The 17,419-nt window shown below is 37.0% G+C and overlaps 1 protein-coding gene across 1 annotated transcript; it reads right to left on the reverse strand.

The window, feature by feature from the left end:
• Nucleotides 1–269: 269 nt before the first annotated feature.
• LOC103965686 (BTB/POZ domain and ankyrin repeat-containing protein NPR1) lies at nucleotides 270–4,047 on the reverse strand. Its single transcript, XM_009378762.3, has 4 exons — nucleotides 2,482–4,047; nucleotides 1,391–2,120; nucleotides 987–1,184; nucleotides 270–731 (listed from the first exon to the last, which is right to left on the reverse strand). The coding sequence occupies exons 1-4, from the start codon at nucleotides 3,031–3,033 to the stop codon at nucleotides 460–462; spliced, it is 1,752 nt and encodes a 583-aa protein (XP_009377037.2). The 5' UTR covers nucleotides 3,034–4,047; the 3' UTR covers nucleotides 270–459.
• Between the last annotated feature and the right edge of the window lie 13,372 nt (nucleotides 4,048–17,419).

Raw genomic sequence — 17,419 nt, forward strand, 5'->3', positions numbered from 1 at the left:
AGTATAATGAAATTTAAATACAAAATTTAACAGCAGTAAATAGCCGTCAATTTACAAATTAGTGGTAGTCATTAATGTGTATTGGGAGTGCTTGTCATGATGTGGTTGATAGCAATGTTCTAAATAAAGACGCTATACGTTAGTTGGACCGCGAACTGGAACCTAATGCCTCCGCGAGGGCCTACGCAGACTAGATGGACCTTATTCTTATTTAACATATATATATATATATATATAAGTGATATACATAATTGTATTGAGATACAAAATTGCAAAATAGAATGACATATAGATTATAAAGTATCAGAACATACTGAAAACATGAAGAACAAACATATAAAGCACAATCCCAATACCTTAAGCTATAAATTACAGATTCATATATCTCATTCTATTTGGAAGGAAAAATACAACTTAAAATTTATCAAAATCTCTCACTGTTTACTGCAAAATATATAATCAGCACCTTTTCCTAACCTTGCGCTTTACCCCCTCCTTCAGGGAAGATGAACACGATGACGAGAATGACAAAGCTGACCGGTTTTGTTCAGCTATGTCCTTGTAAAATGCCTGCTGTACATCTTCTTTAAGTTCCAAGAACCGCATCCTCTTGATTCTTTGCTCTTCGGGAGTGCCCTTTTCGAGGATGAAATCCGGCATGTCCAACTCATCCTCCAAAAACTTATCAAGCACTTCCGAGCAGTTGGGGAAGAAATGCCGCCCTATTTTCACTGCCACCACCATATCAAATAACTTACTGATTGTTAAGAATAAATCACGAAACAAATTACGAAAGCATTTGGTAATACTAACTTCGCCATTGCAGTGGGGAAGGTAGACGGAGACCAATAACGAAAGCATTTGATAATTTTCAAAGAGGTTCGGCATGAAACAATGCTTGAAACTTGACATACATCATAACACGCTTCTAGGAAAATATGTAATCAGAGGGTTCAGGATATATGTCGGAGGTTAAATGGTCATACCAGTATTAAGAAGGGCTTGCATTTTTGTTTGGAGTCTTTTGGTGCGTCCAGAGGGCGTTTCATTCAAATCAACCTCTCGTAAGTTCCCACTTGATCCTCTTGATGCTGTAAGGCCAGTGTACGCTGATGTTGAATGAGCATCTGCCATTTCCATAGCAAGCTTGGCCTCAGCGGGAAACAACAGCCGTGCAAATGCCACTGAAAAATTAGGAAAGCTGTTAGTCATTTTTTTCGATGATAAGAGTAAAAAACTGAGTGAGTGTAAATTTCTTGCTGGCATTAAGAATGAGGCAGGCGAATGTGCCTGTAATTTTGACTTTATACTTAACACAACTTCCACAATTCATGACCTGAACTCGAATGTAATCCAAGGGTGATTTAATCTACAAATTAAGAATGATAACCTCTATCTTCTAGATAGTCCAGCCTCACGTGCAAATCATCGGCTATCTCCTTCGATATGCTTGACATGTTCCCAGAGATTGAGTTTCTCGGCATCTCTCTCTCTAGAAGATCGATGCACAATCGGTCTTTGTTAGATTCCTGTCCCCTCTGTGTGTTCTCACAAAAATCCTTTGGTCTAGTCAATCTCCGGCAAATTGCAACAGGAGTTTGACCATTTGAAGTAGTTTCCGAGGCAGAGGCTCCCCATTTCAAAAGAGGAACAAGAACTGCTGGCAGCTTACGTCTAGCTGCCACATGAAGTGCAGTATGCCCTCGGGAATTGCAAAGGTTGGGGTTAGCCTTGCCTAGACCAAGAACCTCCTTAACAACCTTAGGATCACAGTATGCAACAGCATAGTGGAGAGCGTAAGCCTCATCTAATGTAATACCAGATTCCTTCAGAAGAAGCCCAACCAGTTCAACGTCATCAGAGTCTAATGCCTTGTGGATACTCCTGATTCTCTTATCCTCTACCGGCTCCATTTCCTGAGGTTTGGGACGGATCAATTTGATATCATTTGAAACTTTATGCGGAAGCTCTTTCTCTATCGCCATGATGTCAAGATCTGAACTTGCTACCATCTGGATGCAGTGTGAGAGCAGCTGATCCAGTTGGCAGTGGAAGGCAGCTACAAGAATTGGGATTACGTCTTCAACAAGCGCTTTCTCAACAAAGTTTGAAAGGTGATGCTGCATAAATTGATGGAAATTGTCAGCACAAACCACCTAAACGTTGGCTAGTGTTGGCATACCTAATATAAACAATACTTGCTTACTCTTGACTTGAATACATATGCCACTCAACAGGTAATAATAGACATATAGGCATTTGATCGATGAAACCATAAATCCTGCTATATGAATGTGTTAAAATCTTAAACTTGCAGAGGTAAAATAAGTTATACCAAAAAGTCTGCAAAGTTTTCAGGCTGTAAGTATAAAAAGTCTACAACAAATTGCAAGCAGACAACGAGAGAACACAAATAATTACCTTGCACGGCACACAATCATTAGCAAAAGAGCAACACAAGAAATCAAAGCTTGAACAAACCTGAACAAGCTGAACAAGCTCCTTCATCTGGAACGTGGAAGAAGCATACATCAATTCCACAGCGTAACTGATAGCAGGGCCGCACGCATCATGCGGACAACGATCATCAACACACGTGGATACTTCTACAGGAGATGGATTAAGCTTCCCAGTGTACAAATAGTTCAAGAAAACCTTGAAGGCTTCGTAGCCAACCTTGCCGTTTGGAACCAATTCAGACATGAGATACCTCGGTTTACCTTCCTTCTTTGCATCATCACTCCCCTTCCTAAAAAGGTCCTGAAAAAACTGACTCCGGGAAGCCAATATACACCGATTGACACCCACGGTGTTTCCCTCAACAACAATCTCAGCGTCACTATAGTCATACTCATGATCAAGTAACAGTCTCTCAAGATTATCACTCAGTTTCCTTAGACTCAAATAATGTTCAATACTCGGTGCGGGTTGAGAACTGGCCGAGGAAGAGGCAGATACATGGTTACTACTGGACCCATTTGACAGATAGGAGGAGGAGGAAAAGCTCAGGGACAGTTCATTGACATTATCCATGGCTTCCAAAATCTATGCAGTTCTGTCTAAGCTTGACAAATGCTATGAATAAATGATCCAAGAACCCCAAAACCACCCTATTAAGAGAACCCGAAATCGGGTTGATTCTCCTGCACAAACTGCACAATCCTATGGAGAAATCATATCAAAACGTACCCAATTTCTCCAAACACAGTAAAATTGCTCAGAACTATCAAAAGCGAGAAATATTCTGAACCAAAATTACCCAATCTCTCAAAAAGTCCAAACTTAATTCCAGGAATTACCCAGTTGCGGAAACATTGATCAAAATCCAAAAAATAATAATAATAATAATAATAAGCAAAAGGATTAATTTCTAATTCTACAAAAAGCTAGGCACCCAGCTGGAGACAATGAATCCTCCATATCCAGACTTGAGCTTCATAACCCATCAAATCTAAAGCTTCCAACTTTCAATAGTGAACAAAAAAATATGAGTAAAAAATTCAAATCCCCGAAAAATTTTGAGAAAATTCAGAGAAAAATGGATTAAGATTGCATACAAGGACACCCTTTTGACAAAGAGCTTGAAAGACCTCAGACTTGACCAAAAAAAGCTTCGGGCTTTCAAGATGATGCCCTGAAATTCAATGAGATTTTGAAGGAATATGGCATAAAAGCCGCACTCTCTCTCTCTCCTCTCTCTTTTTCTCTCTGTCCCTCTCTGTCTCCCTCTCTTTCTCTGTCTCTATCTGAAAGCGAACAAGGAGTTGGCTGCGAAGGCAACTGGTCGGTGCAAACGGTTGACTGGAAGTAACAAGACAAACATTTACATCAATAATTAAGATTAATATGTTATTAGACTATATTAAGAATAAAATAGTGATTAATCAAGAGATTAAGAATTTTCCCTCCTTTTCCCTTTGGGTTAATGGGGTGTAACGCAAGAAGGGAGGGAGGCAGACCCAGATCGGTAGACTCCGAGTTCCCCACACATGGGAACCCATGACCACCATCATTACCGGCAAGGCGGCTACAATCATTTTTGGTTCAAAATAGCAACCATTGATATTACGTACTATTTTCTTATGTTGTGACGTTGGTTTGGGAAGACGTTGGCCTTGTTTTACTTGGAAGATTTTCGCTTTCTTTTATTTTTCTACAGTACTCTTCGCATTTCTTAACAATACGATTGAATAAATCATAGTCGAATTATGTATAGAAATTAATCATTTCTGAGGCGGCTACTATTTTATTTTTATGTTTGGTTAACAATCATGAAATATTGAATACTGTTGTGAGGAAGAGAGGGTGCGTCATAGATAGAAGAGGAAGATGAGGAATAGGCTTGAGAAATTTTGTGCGCTATTCCTCATACCTTGTACCTATATTTAAAGTAAATTAAGGAGGATTTCTTGTCTTATAAATAATACAATCATAAGGGGAAAGAATCTTCTAGTATCCTAATTACAACCAACTATCGATTTACAAAACCACACATGCTCTAGAAATATATTCACAACACTCTCCCTTGACTGTGCAAATACTCAAACAAATAACACATTAGATCTTTAGGTAATTGTAGAAGCAGATGAAGTCGTTTCGTCTAGTTGGCACAAGTAGCGAATACAAATCTCAAAACAAACAGCAGAATGCATAGGAATTTTTGAAAGAGGTTTATCGAATTATGTGGGTAGTAATACTCACAAAATCTCGTTATGATAAAATCCAAGGTGGGATGTAAACTCATAGTGCGCTTATTGCATTGGACTATCTCGGTCTGAACTAGTTTCATAGAGTAAGCTGGACTGACTTGGCTTAGTCTAAGTAGGATAAAATAGTGAAGCATTTGGTAAAGTGTCATACAAGCCACAGACTAAAATATACAAAAAAGTACCATTTTTAATACTTTTTCTTTAAAAAAAAAGTAAAACTAAAAAAAAAAAAAAACCTCACATCACCACGTTTTTCTCTCTCCTTGCCAAGAATGACTAGTTTCACCTACCAATTTTGTTTATAATATAGATGAGAAATGATCATTCATTGCCACCATTAGTTGATTATCATCCTTAATTTTAATCTGGGCAGTGATTCTTCATCCCTTAACCCACGTACCCCAACTGAAATTGGTCAGATTTGTGAAGATTTTAGGGCAGAGCCTCAACAAGAATCTTGAGATTGGAATTTTTGGGCCAAATCATCTGAATCAGAGGTGGGGTGTGGATTTAAGGCGTTAACTAAGGATGCAGTGAAGTTGCAGGACGAAGAGAATGCAAGATTTGGTGAGTTAGTGACTGCGTTTTAGGGATGACTGAGATCGATGAGACTTGTTGCAGAGGAAGAAAGCAGAACTAGTAATCCCCTAGTTTTTTATGGGTCTTACTAGGACCACTTAACGAAGTTGTTAATCCACACGAGTCCACTTAGTCATATTAAACTTAGTCCTTGCTCACAACAAACACGGACTAGTAATCTTGGCTAAGCCAGTCTAGTTCAATAAAGTTTAGTGAGGCCAAACAAATGCACCATTATAGTCTTAGGAGAAATTGAGAATTTGCATTAAATCAAAACTATACATCTTCTTGACACAAGTACAAGGGTATGACCATTCCAATACGGGTGTCTCGTTAAAACCTAGTCAGGTAACAAAAACCCAATGGAAAAAATGCTCCTAATCCTAGGAAAAAAGAGTAAATTAAGGTCAAGTGAGTATACTTTTGGATACTCCCCCTAAGTTTGGCAAAACTTCCAAATGAGAACTACAAGCATTTCTAATGAGATAGTTACACATACCAATTAATCAAACAAACTTTTGGAAGGTAGGCTTCGATAGTGACTTCCTGTAGCGATCAGCAAGGTTGTCTAAGATCGGTTTGCTTGACTTTAATCTTTCGATGCTCATGCTAACGTAGAGACAATATGCTTGGTGTTGACTTCTTGGATCTTTAATGGGACTTGACGAAGGATGGAAACTACAAGCGCTTCGAGGATGCTTCTCTATACACGTGGCGTGGTGTATGGTGACAAGCTCAAAGACATCGCAACTAAGGTCTATTTGGTTGATCTCCAAGATATTGTTTTGTTCCTTAACGGTAAAAACATAACCATTTGGGAACATGCCTTATGCAGGTTTGATAAGTAACCAGCATTAGCATAAAATGTAAGGTAAGCATCATTCTGATGATCAAGGGGTTGGATCCGCTCAAGATGCATAGGGATAAGCACAATTATGTAGCATCTTTAGGATATTAGAAAAATGTCTTTTAACACCAATTTGGTGGTGGCGTGTAGGCGCAGGGCTACCCTTTTTTTATCAAATGATTATCAACGCTTGAGATATTTGATCTAGTGCTTTGAGCTAGGTACAATAAACATCAATTGCAATTAGATATGGAATCTCCAAGGTCTCATTTGCATGTAGCATATGGACGGTTAAGGGTATACTCAGAAGCAACACCTTTTGATGTAGTTGGACTTCAAGACGAGATAGTGTCGAGTTTTTCCAAGATCTTTCATCTCAAATTCTGACTTCAAGTGCGAGACAATATTTTATGGACATAAACTAGAATTTTAGCAATTTTTTATTTTGTACACACAGGGGCATATCTCATTAACTGATCAAATATTCACTTAGAAGGGTATACCATATTCGACCAGATTGTTCTGTATCCGTAAAGTGAAAGCCTCATCCAAATCGAGAAGGTGTTTTGTGGCCTATAACTATTTGAACCAGTATATGTAATTCTTCAAGACTCATACATGTAGATTTCGTATCATGATCCCAAAGATATGTTACAACCACGTTTATATTGCTACAATCAATTCAAGGTGTATAAGATAAGCCTTGTGCCATAAGGCGCCGTTATATTGCACTATTTCATTCATCTTATTCGACATGAATTGTTTCTTTCTAGTTGACCAATCAATTTCATGTTGTCACTAATCAACGGAACGTAGTTCGATATCATCGATTTTCATTTATGTCGATAGTTACCATATAAATGAAACATTATCAATGATAATCTTATTTCAATTCTATATTTCACCCAAACTAGTATATTATTACTCTCATGAGATGAAAATGACTGAGATAGTGATCGAGGAAGGGATTTGTTTGTGCCATGTTCATCCACTTATGAGTAGATGAATCATTCGAACGGAGTAACTTATCGAGCATTTACTAGATGGCAGAATGATTAACTTGCTGTCGGTATACTAGGTTGACCACTAGGTGCAAGGAATCTCCTCATACACTTAGTAGTGTCATAATGTCCTCTACTCTAAGGAACAAAAAGACGTACATACGTCATCCCTTCTGGGGGAACAAAAAGCCATCTATTAAATATGTTCATCCTTGCAAGCATGTTTGAAACTAGTGATGCGAGATTTATACGCACACAAATTAAAGCCTCTTTTTGACAATTGTAGTATAGATATAAGTAGGGATCGTTCTTAACCGGGGATTAGGAGGGATTGCAAATCACTTGGAAACTGACTCAAAAACGTAAAATAAAGTTCAAAACACTAAACTAAACTCAAAGAATGCGAAACTAAACGCTTAAAACACTAAAACAAACCAAAAGACTCAAACATCACCCAAAACACTCAAAACTGCCTTAAAATCACTTTCTGGGCAGTTTTGAGCACTTTGATGAATTTGGACGAATTTGTGTAACAAATTGAATCAAAACACTTATAAACACAAACTAAGACACTTTCTAACTAATTTGGACAATACAAAGACTCAAAGGACTCAAAACAAGTTCAAAAGACTCAAAACTGCCAAAAAACACTAACTAGGCAGTTTCTTACCTTAAACACAAATTTGGACGAATTTAAGACTATAGGTTGATTCAAAACACTTTAAAACACAAATTAAACAGATTCTAAACACTATAGAACAAGAAAGTAAAGGGGGGTTTTGTTTTGACGAAAATTGAAATAACAAAACAAAGTAACAAACTAGGCAGATTGTAAAACGAATTCCTTGAAAACAAGATGATGGATGGATTAGCTAAGGGGTTCATCTCCACACATGTTACACTTGCATAATAAAAAGATTTCCAATTGCATTTCAATAAACCATGAATTCTCAACGCCCCGGGTTAATTAGGTCCGCTTAAATTAACCGTCAAGTTTTCCTTAAGTTAATGAATTGGATGATTGCATACGACAACCCAAAGCATTCCTGACAAGTTCCCTACATGAATTGCATAATAGAGATACAAGCAAGAATCATTAAGCATCATGAAAACTATAAGTGTTGACGAGGCATTCGTTACTATGATTGCATGAAACTTATACCAAGAATTTGTTTAACGCGATTGTTTATAAGCAACCTCCACTACTTGTGAATATAAGTTCATAACTATTACGTGAAACTCACTTATATTCTAGCGTCATATTCATGCATGAAAATTAAGTGTGCACTCTCAATAAACATACATAAATAAGTTATCAATCAAATAGTTAAACAAATTGAATCCACAACTTATGAAACGCAATTAGAAGTAATCAAATCAAAATGCAAGCATAAACATATATTTCGAATCCCCCCCTAGCCAAGGGGGGGTTTAGTTCCTCATGATACAAAACAAAGAGAATCAAAGAAACACCTAAACATTCCAACAACTCAAACTTGAATTGTATGAACGTTTAGGCCCTCTTCTCTTCCATTCCTCATTCGTACAAAACAAAGAGTATTGAAATTAAACATTGAAATCAAAGAAACACCTAAACATTCCAACAACTCAAACTTGAATTGTATGAACGTTTAGGCCCTCTTATCTTCCTCTTCGTTGTAGCACAAGGTCTAAGGATAGTTTGATGGTGTGAATGGTTTGGGGAGTGGTGAAAATGGAAGGAGGAGGCCACGGCACAAGGGAATGGTTGGTGTTTGTGACTGAAATGTGTATGGAAGAATGAGATGAATTGAATGAATGCAATGCATGGTTTTATAGGGAGAGAAGGGATGAGAGAACATGTGAATGGCAGCTAGGAATGATTAAAGAAGGGAATGCATGTGTAATGACAACTAGATTGGTTGGTGGAAATCTGAAAATGGATGGGAGAGGGAACATGACAGCTAGGTAAAGTGAATGTGGCTGCATGTTTGAATGATTAAATGATGCATGTGGGTTGGAAATGCATGTGCAATGATTCTTTGGTGCTGAAAATGCATGTGTAAGCATGTGTTGGCTGAATTAAAGAATGTGAGGGAATGATGAAAGGGGAAACATGACAGCTAGGTTGAATTATGAAGAGTGAATGCATGTGGCTGATTTATGTGAATGATTATGGGTGATTATGATACGTGATAAGTGGTGATGATAAGTGTATGATATGTGATTATGATAAGTGATAAGTGGTGATGATAAGTAATGATTTATGATAAGTGATAAGTGGTGATGATAAGTAATGATATGTGATTATGATAAGTGATAAGTGGTGATGATAAGTAATGATATGTGGGAGTGTGGCTGAAATGAAGGAGTGGAATGTTGGAATGTTATGCACGGCTAAGGATATAGGAAAGGTTTAAATGTCCTAAAACTAAAGGGAACAAGGTTCCAACACTTTGGTCTTCAATTAGGTCTTAGGATTGACCACTAGGTGCAAGGAATCTCCTCATACACTTAGTAGTGTCGTAATGTCCTCCACTCTAAGGAACAAAAAGACGTACATACGTCATCCCTTCTGGGGGAACAAAAAGCCATCTATTAAATATGTTCATCCTTGCAAGCATGTTTGAAACTAGTATATGTGATCTTGTCACTATCATTAGATCAGAGAAAGCATCTGGTAACACTTTAAAGATCTAGAATAGAAATCGAGATAAGACACAGTAGAGATGTTCATGATAACTCGCCTCGTTCTTCAAGAATGTTCACATTTTTATCTCCTCTTAACAGTGGGAAAATTGTCTTGTTGAAGTGACCACCAGCTGACTAAGCTATAAAAAAATCGCTTACAAGGGTTTAGGAGAATCATAATCGACAGTGACTCACTTTTTGTGAAGACCTATATTAGTACATTGTGATGCATAAATGTACTCCCGAAAACGTATAAGTACAAAAGTTTGTATCCAGTTATCAACTGTGATGTCAAAATAGGATTGGGTGGCAATAGGCTTTATAACTGCATGTAATATTACATAACCCTACATAGAAAACTGGAAGTTTGACGAGCTCAATTCTAAGTGTTCGTACGATCATTTAAAGGTGTTTAATAAATGCTTTCTACGAGACCGTTTGGGTGTGAACATACATAATCAAAATGTTCAACCCAAGGAAAATGTAGTAATCATCAAATTTGTCGAAGTAAACTCTCTGGCATTATCTAGTTTTCTGGACTTTACGATAGTAAGGGTGGTGAGCCTGCAACCAAATAACTGTCACCAAGAGTCTAGCAAAGCAGCGCTGGGTGTAGACAAACATATGACCAATGTGTCGATACGTCAACCAAAATCAGAAGATAATTCAATGGTCCGTATTTTGATTGGATTAGTTAGCAAATATTCTCTTAAATCCACTGTAGAAAAATTGAGGATCTATAAGGATTGTAGATGATTAATTAGCTTGCATATTGATAATCTTAGTAGCTACGCTAAATAGTTTGCCTATTAAACATCGATAAGCATGCTGGACAAGGTACGCTTTAGGCATAATGTTCCAAATTCTGGTAACGGATGCCATGTACAGCATATCACTTGTCATTCTTCTTGAACCAAACATTCTGCCCATTCTTTGTAGTGTAGTATACTATTGCCTCCTTGAACTATTGTTTATTAGAAAACAACATACCCATACAAATATCAGGATTCTTCAAATATGTAACTCTATGCCATTATTTAAACTTAGGCATAGGTTTCTTCCTCTTCTTCTTGCTAGACACCTCTGCACCATCATATTCCTTAGAAGTGTGGGCTTCCAAGCTATAAAGTTCCTAAAAATGGCTTCATCATCTAAAATTTCCCCAACAAACCCCATATTATCAGGCTTGTCTTCAATTAGATTGTCCACCTGTTGTTCAAACGAATCATCATCTAACTCATTCTCATGTACATGTTAAGTTTCCTGCTCTGAATCGTGGTCATAATCACTTATTTTGATTACTTCCTCCACATCTTCAGGTTGTTCACTTTCATTTCCCTCAACATCTTCATCATCCCGATTTTTTCCCTAAGTTTCTATTGTAGAATCTCCTTTTTCTCCTTGATTTTCTATTATGAATCCCCATCTTGCCAAAATTCATAAAATCCATCATCCCAACTTAAGGATTATGCTATCTCAAACTCTTGCACCAGACCTACATCAATTAACACATTTTCAGGTACCATTTTATTTGCATTCTCCACATTTGTTGAACTTGACTCTTGTCACTTTCACTTTGTAATTTGTTGCCTTTATCTCCATTACTTGAAGCAGCACCCTTGTCACTTTTACTAATTGCCTTCACATTCTTGTCAACCACATATAATTTAACTACCTTATCCTTTGACATGTCATCGATTAAATCCGTCACTTGTGCATCACATACTATTTCTTCAAATGTACCCACATGCAACATTTTTTAGTGGCTCAACTTCACCTTATACTAGTTTCGTTGCCAATCGTGACACTCTACCAAGGACTGGAAGTCACCAACAACCCAATCTAAGAATATAATCACCTCTACTGTAGTGTCCCTTGATAAGCTCATGTTTATATATATTTTACATCAAATTCACTTGTCTTTTCTAAGTTAGTTTCTTATATTTTTGAGCTATTTACTTTGTTTTTGTGTTTTGTGGGATTTGTCAAGCAAAGAAAAGAAAAATAGCACAAGTGGGTTTAAGTAACAAATTCGTCAAAACTGCCTGTGCAGATCAGCTGACTTTGGAAGCCATTACCGAACAGCTTAGAATGAATTAAAGAATGAGGCTTATATGGTTGGAAAGCTACGGATGTTTATTTTCTGGAGAATTTCGCAGATTGTTAATATCATTTTTCTAGAAGAAGTTATGGTCGTTTTAACACTGAAAGGTTCACAAAAGGCTGAGCGGTTTCTAACTGCAATGATAGCAATAAACCCAATAAATCTAGCAGTCAAAACTGATGCAGCCAAGAACAAGTCAACTGACACCTATTCAAATATAAAAGGAAATGGAATGAAAGATGAGGATTAAGAGGGAGTAATTGGCATAAAGTCTACCCAAAGAGTTACAATTGTTTTACCATTTCCTCCCATTTATTGTCATCACTAAATGGCTATTAGTGGGTGAGTTATGGAAAAGAAAATGAGGTAGCAAGTTAAAAAGGGAAAAATGGCAATGTAGTAGTGGGGCGAGGGGAAGGAAGGAAGATGAGGCCTCAGTCAATTTCTTTTGATTCTATCTTCTCAAACTCATGTCTTTCTTTTGGTTTAATTTGGAATTGTGTAACTAAATTTTTAGTTGTTAGGGGTTGTTTTGAAGCCCTGAATATGATTGTAAGTTTGTTATGACGTTTTGTTTGAATTACTTTTATGAATGGATGAAAATTGGTTCACTACTTATGTCAATGATGAATTCTTTATGTGTTTTCTACGGATGCATACTTAGTAAGCATATTTAGGATTCTAATGCTATGAATATGTGTGTGCCTGCCCTTGTCAAATGAGGACCTACATATGTTCTAGAGTAGTACTTGTTAATTGCGATTAACATATGAATCAATTTCTAGGATAAGTAAGACAACACTAGTACTTACAATGCCTTGTGATGACTCAAACTCTTTTCATTCTTAATGATTTTTACTTGTTAAATTTTTGAACACGCCATTCTAGATTGCATGTTAGGGACTAAGTTAAGTTGAAAATGTCATTCTCTTAACATACTACATAAGAAAGAGTAATAGGTTGAGTTCTAACATTGAGCCAACTTGAGCATCTTCATTCGGAAATAGAAGGAATTTGAATGAAACATAACATGTTTGCATGATTATTTGGTGGTGGATAGCAATTCCCCTAACTCGTTTTTCTTAATTTACGAGCTACTTAAAATCTGTTTTTGTCCTGTTTTTGTTCGATTTAATTTAAATTGCAAATCAACTCCAAAAATCCCAAAAATTTGTGTGAGTGTATCTCTATGTGTCTAGTGTTTGCATATAAAATTTTGTTGACTTTAGATAAGTGTAAGTTGGTCTAATAATTATTTTTCGGTGGCTGGCCAGTAGGGACAGCAGCCCAATTTTTGTGACATTTTAAGTAGTTAGATAAAACAATCTTCCGCGGGAAAGACCCTTATTTTCATATGCTACAATTGACAAATCTTAGTGTTAATAAGGAAAATCAATAGGACATTTGTGTGCTACTTTGTGGTGTGCATTGAATCCTATCAAATTTTTTGCGCCATTGTCGGGGATTGTTATTTCTAATTACTTATTTTTCTATTGTTTTATTTTCTTGTTTAGTTAATGTTTTTGTTTTTGTTTTTATTTCAGGTGCTCTTTGTAGTATATGCATACTCAAAGGTCTAAGAGCATTGACCTAGCTTCCTAAGATCTTGACCTTGAACGAACACTTCAAAAGCTTCAAGAAATCAAAGTGGAAATTCAAAGTGTGATGACCAGAAACGTGTTAAAAGTGAATGGGCATAGACTCAACCCATATTACGAGTCTTTTGCGAAGCATGATGTGGAGGAACATTTGGTTATGTCAACCCTTGATGTTGATTGCAAAATTGAAGTTTGGGGGGTTATCACTTGCTTTTACTGCAAATTGGGGAAGTTTTTAGTCCAAATGCTTTATTTTGTTTCTTACTATTTTATTTTATTTTATGCATTATTGTGTTTTCTGACATTGGGGACAATGTCTAGTTTAGGTTTGAGGGTAAGGATTGAAAAAATGACCAAATTGAAAATTTTCATCCCTTCGACTAAGAACTGGTTTGATTTGTGTCTTTGTTGTTTCTTTTTGTTTTCTTAATTAGTTTTGTTAACTCTAAAAAAACCTAAAACATTTATAATAAAAAATCCGGAAGATTTGAAAATCCAAAAAATTGTCTAGTTTTATTTATTGTTTTGAATTAGATTTTTGTTAGTTTCCCGACCCAATGATACAATTGGAGTGAATTTGAACCAGGGTGACCAAGAACTCAGTAAGCATGTGTTGTGTGAAATTCCTGATTCTCTTGTTAGTTTTGTACATGTTTAATCATTTTTGAAAAACTAAAAGTACATAGCCTTGTTGATGTGAAACTAAAGCATGACTTAAAGCTTCATATGTGAATATAGTGACCATATATAGCCTATATGAGTTTTTGAGCCTATTGAAAGTGTGCATTTTTCATACACTCATATTCTTTCATGTATGATGAACTTACATGACTTACATCTCTAGAACTTCGTAATGATCTTTCAAAATGTTTATCATTGATTGCATGAACTTGAAAAGGATAGAGGCATTAGGTTTATCACCATGGCCCAAATAAGCATGTTTCTTAAAGAAAAATGATATCATTAGATTGCCAATTTGAGTCGTATATGTTGAGCCTTTTTATTTCTTATCACTAGATATGTCTACCCTTATATCTTACACATTTTTCCTTACCCTTTCCAAGCTAGCTAGTGAGCAATGCGAGATTGTCTTATGAGAAATGTTTGTAAAGTACTTTGAAGGAGTTTGGCAAAAGAATAAGTCTAGGGGTATTTCATGTTTGTATTTAGTTATGAAAAAGAAAAAAAGTCAATAAAAAAAAGTAAAAAAAAAAAAAAAAGTCAGAAAAAAAAAGAAAGAAAAAGAAAAATTGTATACAACGCAAACAAAAAGTATTTTTAAGTTTCAATTTACGGGTGTGGTTGGAGGTATTAGTAGAGTGGCTGAAGAGCTTGAGTTCTTATAAATCTCAACAAGAGAATTGCTTGCAATGTAGCTTGGAACTTGTGTTTACCTATCCTTTCATTTCTATAACCCTCTCCCTAAGCCTCATTACATCCAATAAAAGTCCTCTTGATTTAAGTTTTGCAATTATGATTGTGGAGTTGTGATCTTTATGCAAGCTTATGGTGGATCTTTCACATTTGATTCTTTGAGCGAAACACGTTAAACTAAACATATGTGTGATTGAGTGTATGTCCCGTGAGAAGGTCACTAGTTTGCATGTGGTGTTTTTTTTTAAAAAAAAAAACTAGAAATTGCATTAGTATGGCTATTACACACTACATTTCAAGGATGATTAGAAGGTTACTGCTAACGTTTGAATACAGAAGATGAGCTTGTATTAGCTTGTTTGGTGCTAGCTAAGGTTATGATGATTTGTTTTCTTGAATGAAATTCTATGAGGGTCATCTCTTAGTTCCCTTCTTGAGAATTTGACCTCCATGTTAAATTTTATATGTGAAGTTATTAGTATCAGCTGCAAAAGATTTATTAATGCATTAGTAAAGAAAATCTTCATTAGTTTTTGATTCTCTAAATCTAAGTGTATTACTTTTACTACATCTTATGGTCAAAAGCCTAGGTCTATGCCATACAATGAAAACTAAAACAAAAAAAATACAAAACCATATGACTCCATATCAATAAAGCTATACAATCATTAATACAAAATGACAAAAGTAAACATATTCACCACCAACACTAACCCCACACCATCTCAAGCTACACAAACCTCACCACCACATATCAAAAGTGTGAAGGACTATTGGGACCATCAAAAGTATAGATAAATCATGGAAATAAGATAAATACGACTCACTATATTTTGGAGGCTTTCCAAATTTGTGAAATTTCTACGACATGCTCACATTTCATCAAAAATTTACTCGCAGTCCACCAAATTTCAAGGATTCCCCACGAATTTCAGAATTTGAGAGTCCTAATCTAAAGCAGAATTGATTCTCTCTCGCCAAAATTCCCGATTTGCCAAACTTAGGCTTTTTCAAATCTCTCTAACCGGATGAGGAAACAGTATAAGGGGAAAGGTAAAAGCCCTCCACCAAAAGGCCACATGAGTAGTCAAGTGCGGTTTTTTAATGAAAAATTTGACGAGTTATTGATGGAAGTACCCCATCGATGTGCGGCACTAAATGTCAGGGACCAAATTTATTGATTTTCAAATTGAGGGACCAAAATAATGAGTTAGACCATTCGTGATAAAAATTCTTATGATTGAATCATAATACTCATCTGATTGAAGATAATCAAACTCTTTGACTCAACTTATGAATAACGTGTTGTAGCATAAATTTAGAAAGAGAAAAGAAAAGAAAATCAACATAAAAAAGAGAGAAGGACTTGGGATTTACACATTATTTGTTTTTGGAATATAATCTTACGGCAGACGATATATAAATGCTACATATAATTGTCATAGTAATTGTTAGCCTAATTGTTATTCCAATTCATAAGTTTTAGTCCTTCGTGTTCAGATGACATTGGCTGACCACTGTGCATTTCAATGAACTCGAGCACACTGGATACAATCTCCTCAAATCCAACAGCAGCCGTCGTATCCACAACCACCTTGGGAACATCGCCCAAATCATATTCCGTGCACCCGCCGTACCCATCCAACAGCCTCACCATATCCCCCCACGTGGACGGCTTGTGCCATTCGGCTCCACCCTCAGCCGCAGCGCGGCGCTCGAGCCTCCGGCGCCACTCAGCCTCGTCCTTAGGCTTACACTCCACGACCAGCACGCGGGCCCCGCACGACGACGCCAGCTGGGTCAGGTGCTCGAGGTGGGCCCTACGGGAGAGGGGCGAGTCGACGATGACGCTGAGGCCCAGGCGGAGCTGCGTGGACGCGATTTGCCAGACGACGCTGTAGGACGTGTCGTTGAGCAGGGAGGAAGCGACGGCGTGGTGGGACTGGAGAGCTTGGAGCTTGTCGCGCACGTCGTCTTTGTCGATGAGAGGTAGTTTCAGGGTGGAGGATAAGGAGTGGGCCAGGGTGGATTTTCCTGTGCCCGGGTGGCCTTTCATTGCAATTAACATTGGAATTCTACGTCCTTTATCTTCTACCTTCGCCATCTCCAAGGGGATGCAAATACTGCATGATTGGGGTTGTTTTTACGTTGCTATGGACCCTAATGGGGGCAAAGCTTAGTCACTAATCTTATCCTAATCTTATTGGTTTCTTTTCAGATAGGCCTGTATGACTAGGTAGGGTTAAACGTGATTAAAATTTAAAAGATTCAGTTTAGACGACAATAATAATGCGGTCGGCGCATCTCCGCACTAATCTCTCTTATGATTGGCATACCTGGTCATAAAGTTAAAGCTGCGTTTTCGGTTTTGTTTATTTACAGTGAATAAGTGAGATTGCCAGTTGGCTCCTATGGTTTTCACCAATCCCTCCCTTTATCTCTCACCATGGGACAAGCTTGTCGTTGCCTAAAGGATATATAGGGTAGGTAAAACATTTTTTATTCCCAATTTGTTGAAACATTCCACGTGTTCCTGA

Source organism: the organism of the source record quoted next, unplaced genomic scaffold, assembly GCF_019419815.1.
Source record: "Pyrus x bretschneideri cultivar Hongxiangsu unplaced genomic scaffold, Pyrus_bretschneideri_v1 Contig93, whole genome shotgun sequence".
Lineage (NCBI taxonomy): Eukaryota > Viridiplantae > Streptophyta > Magnoliopsida > Rosales > Rosaceae > Pyrus > Pyrus x bretschneideri.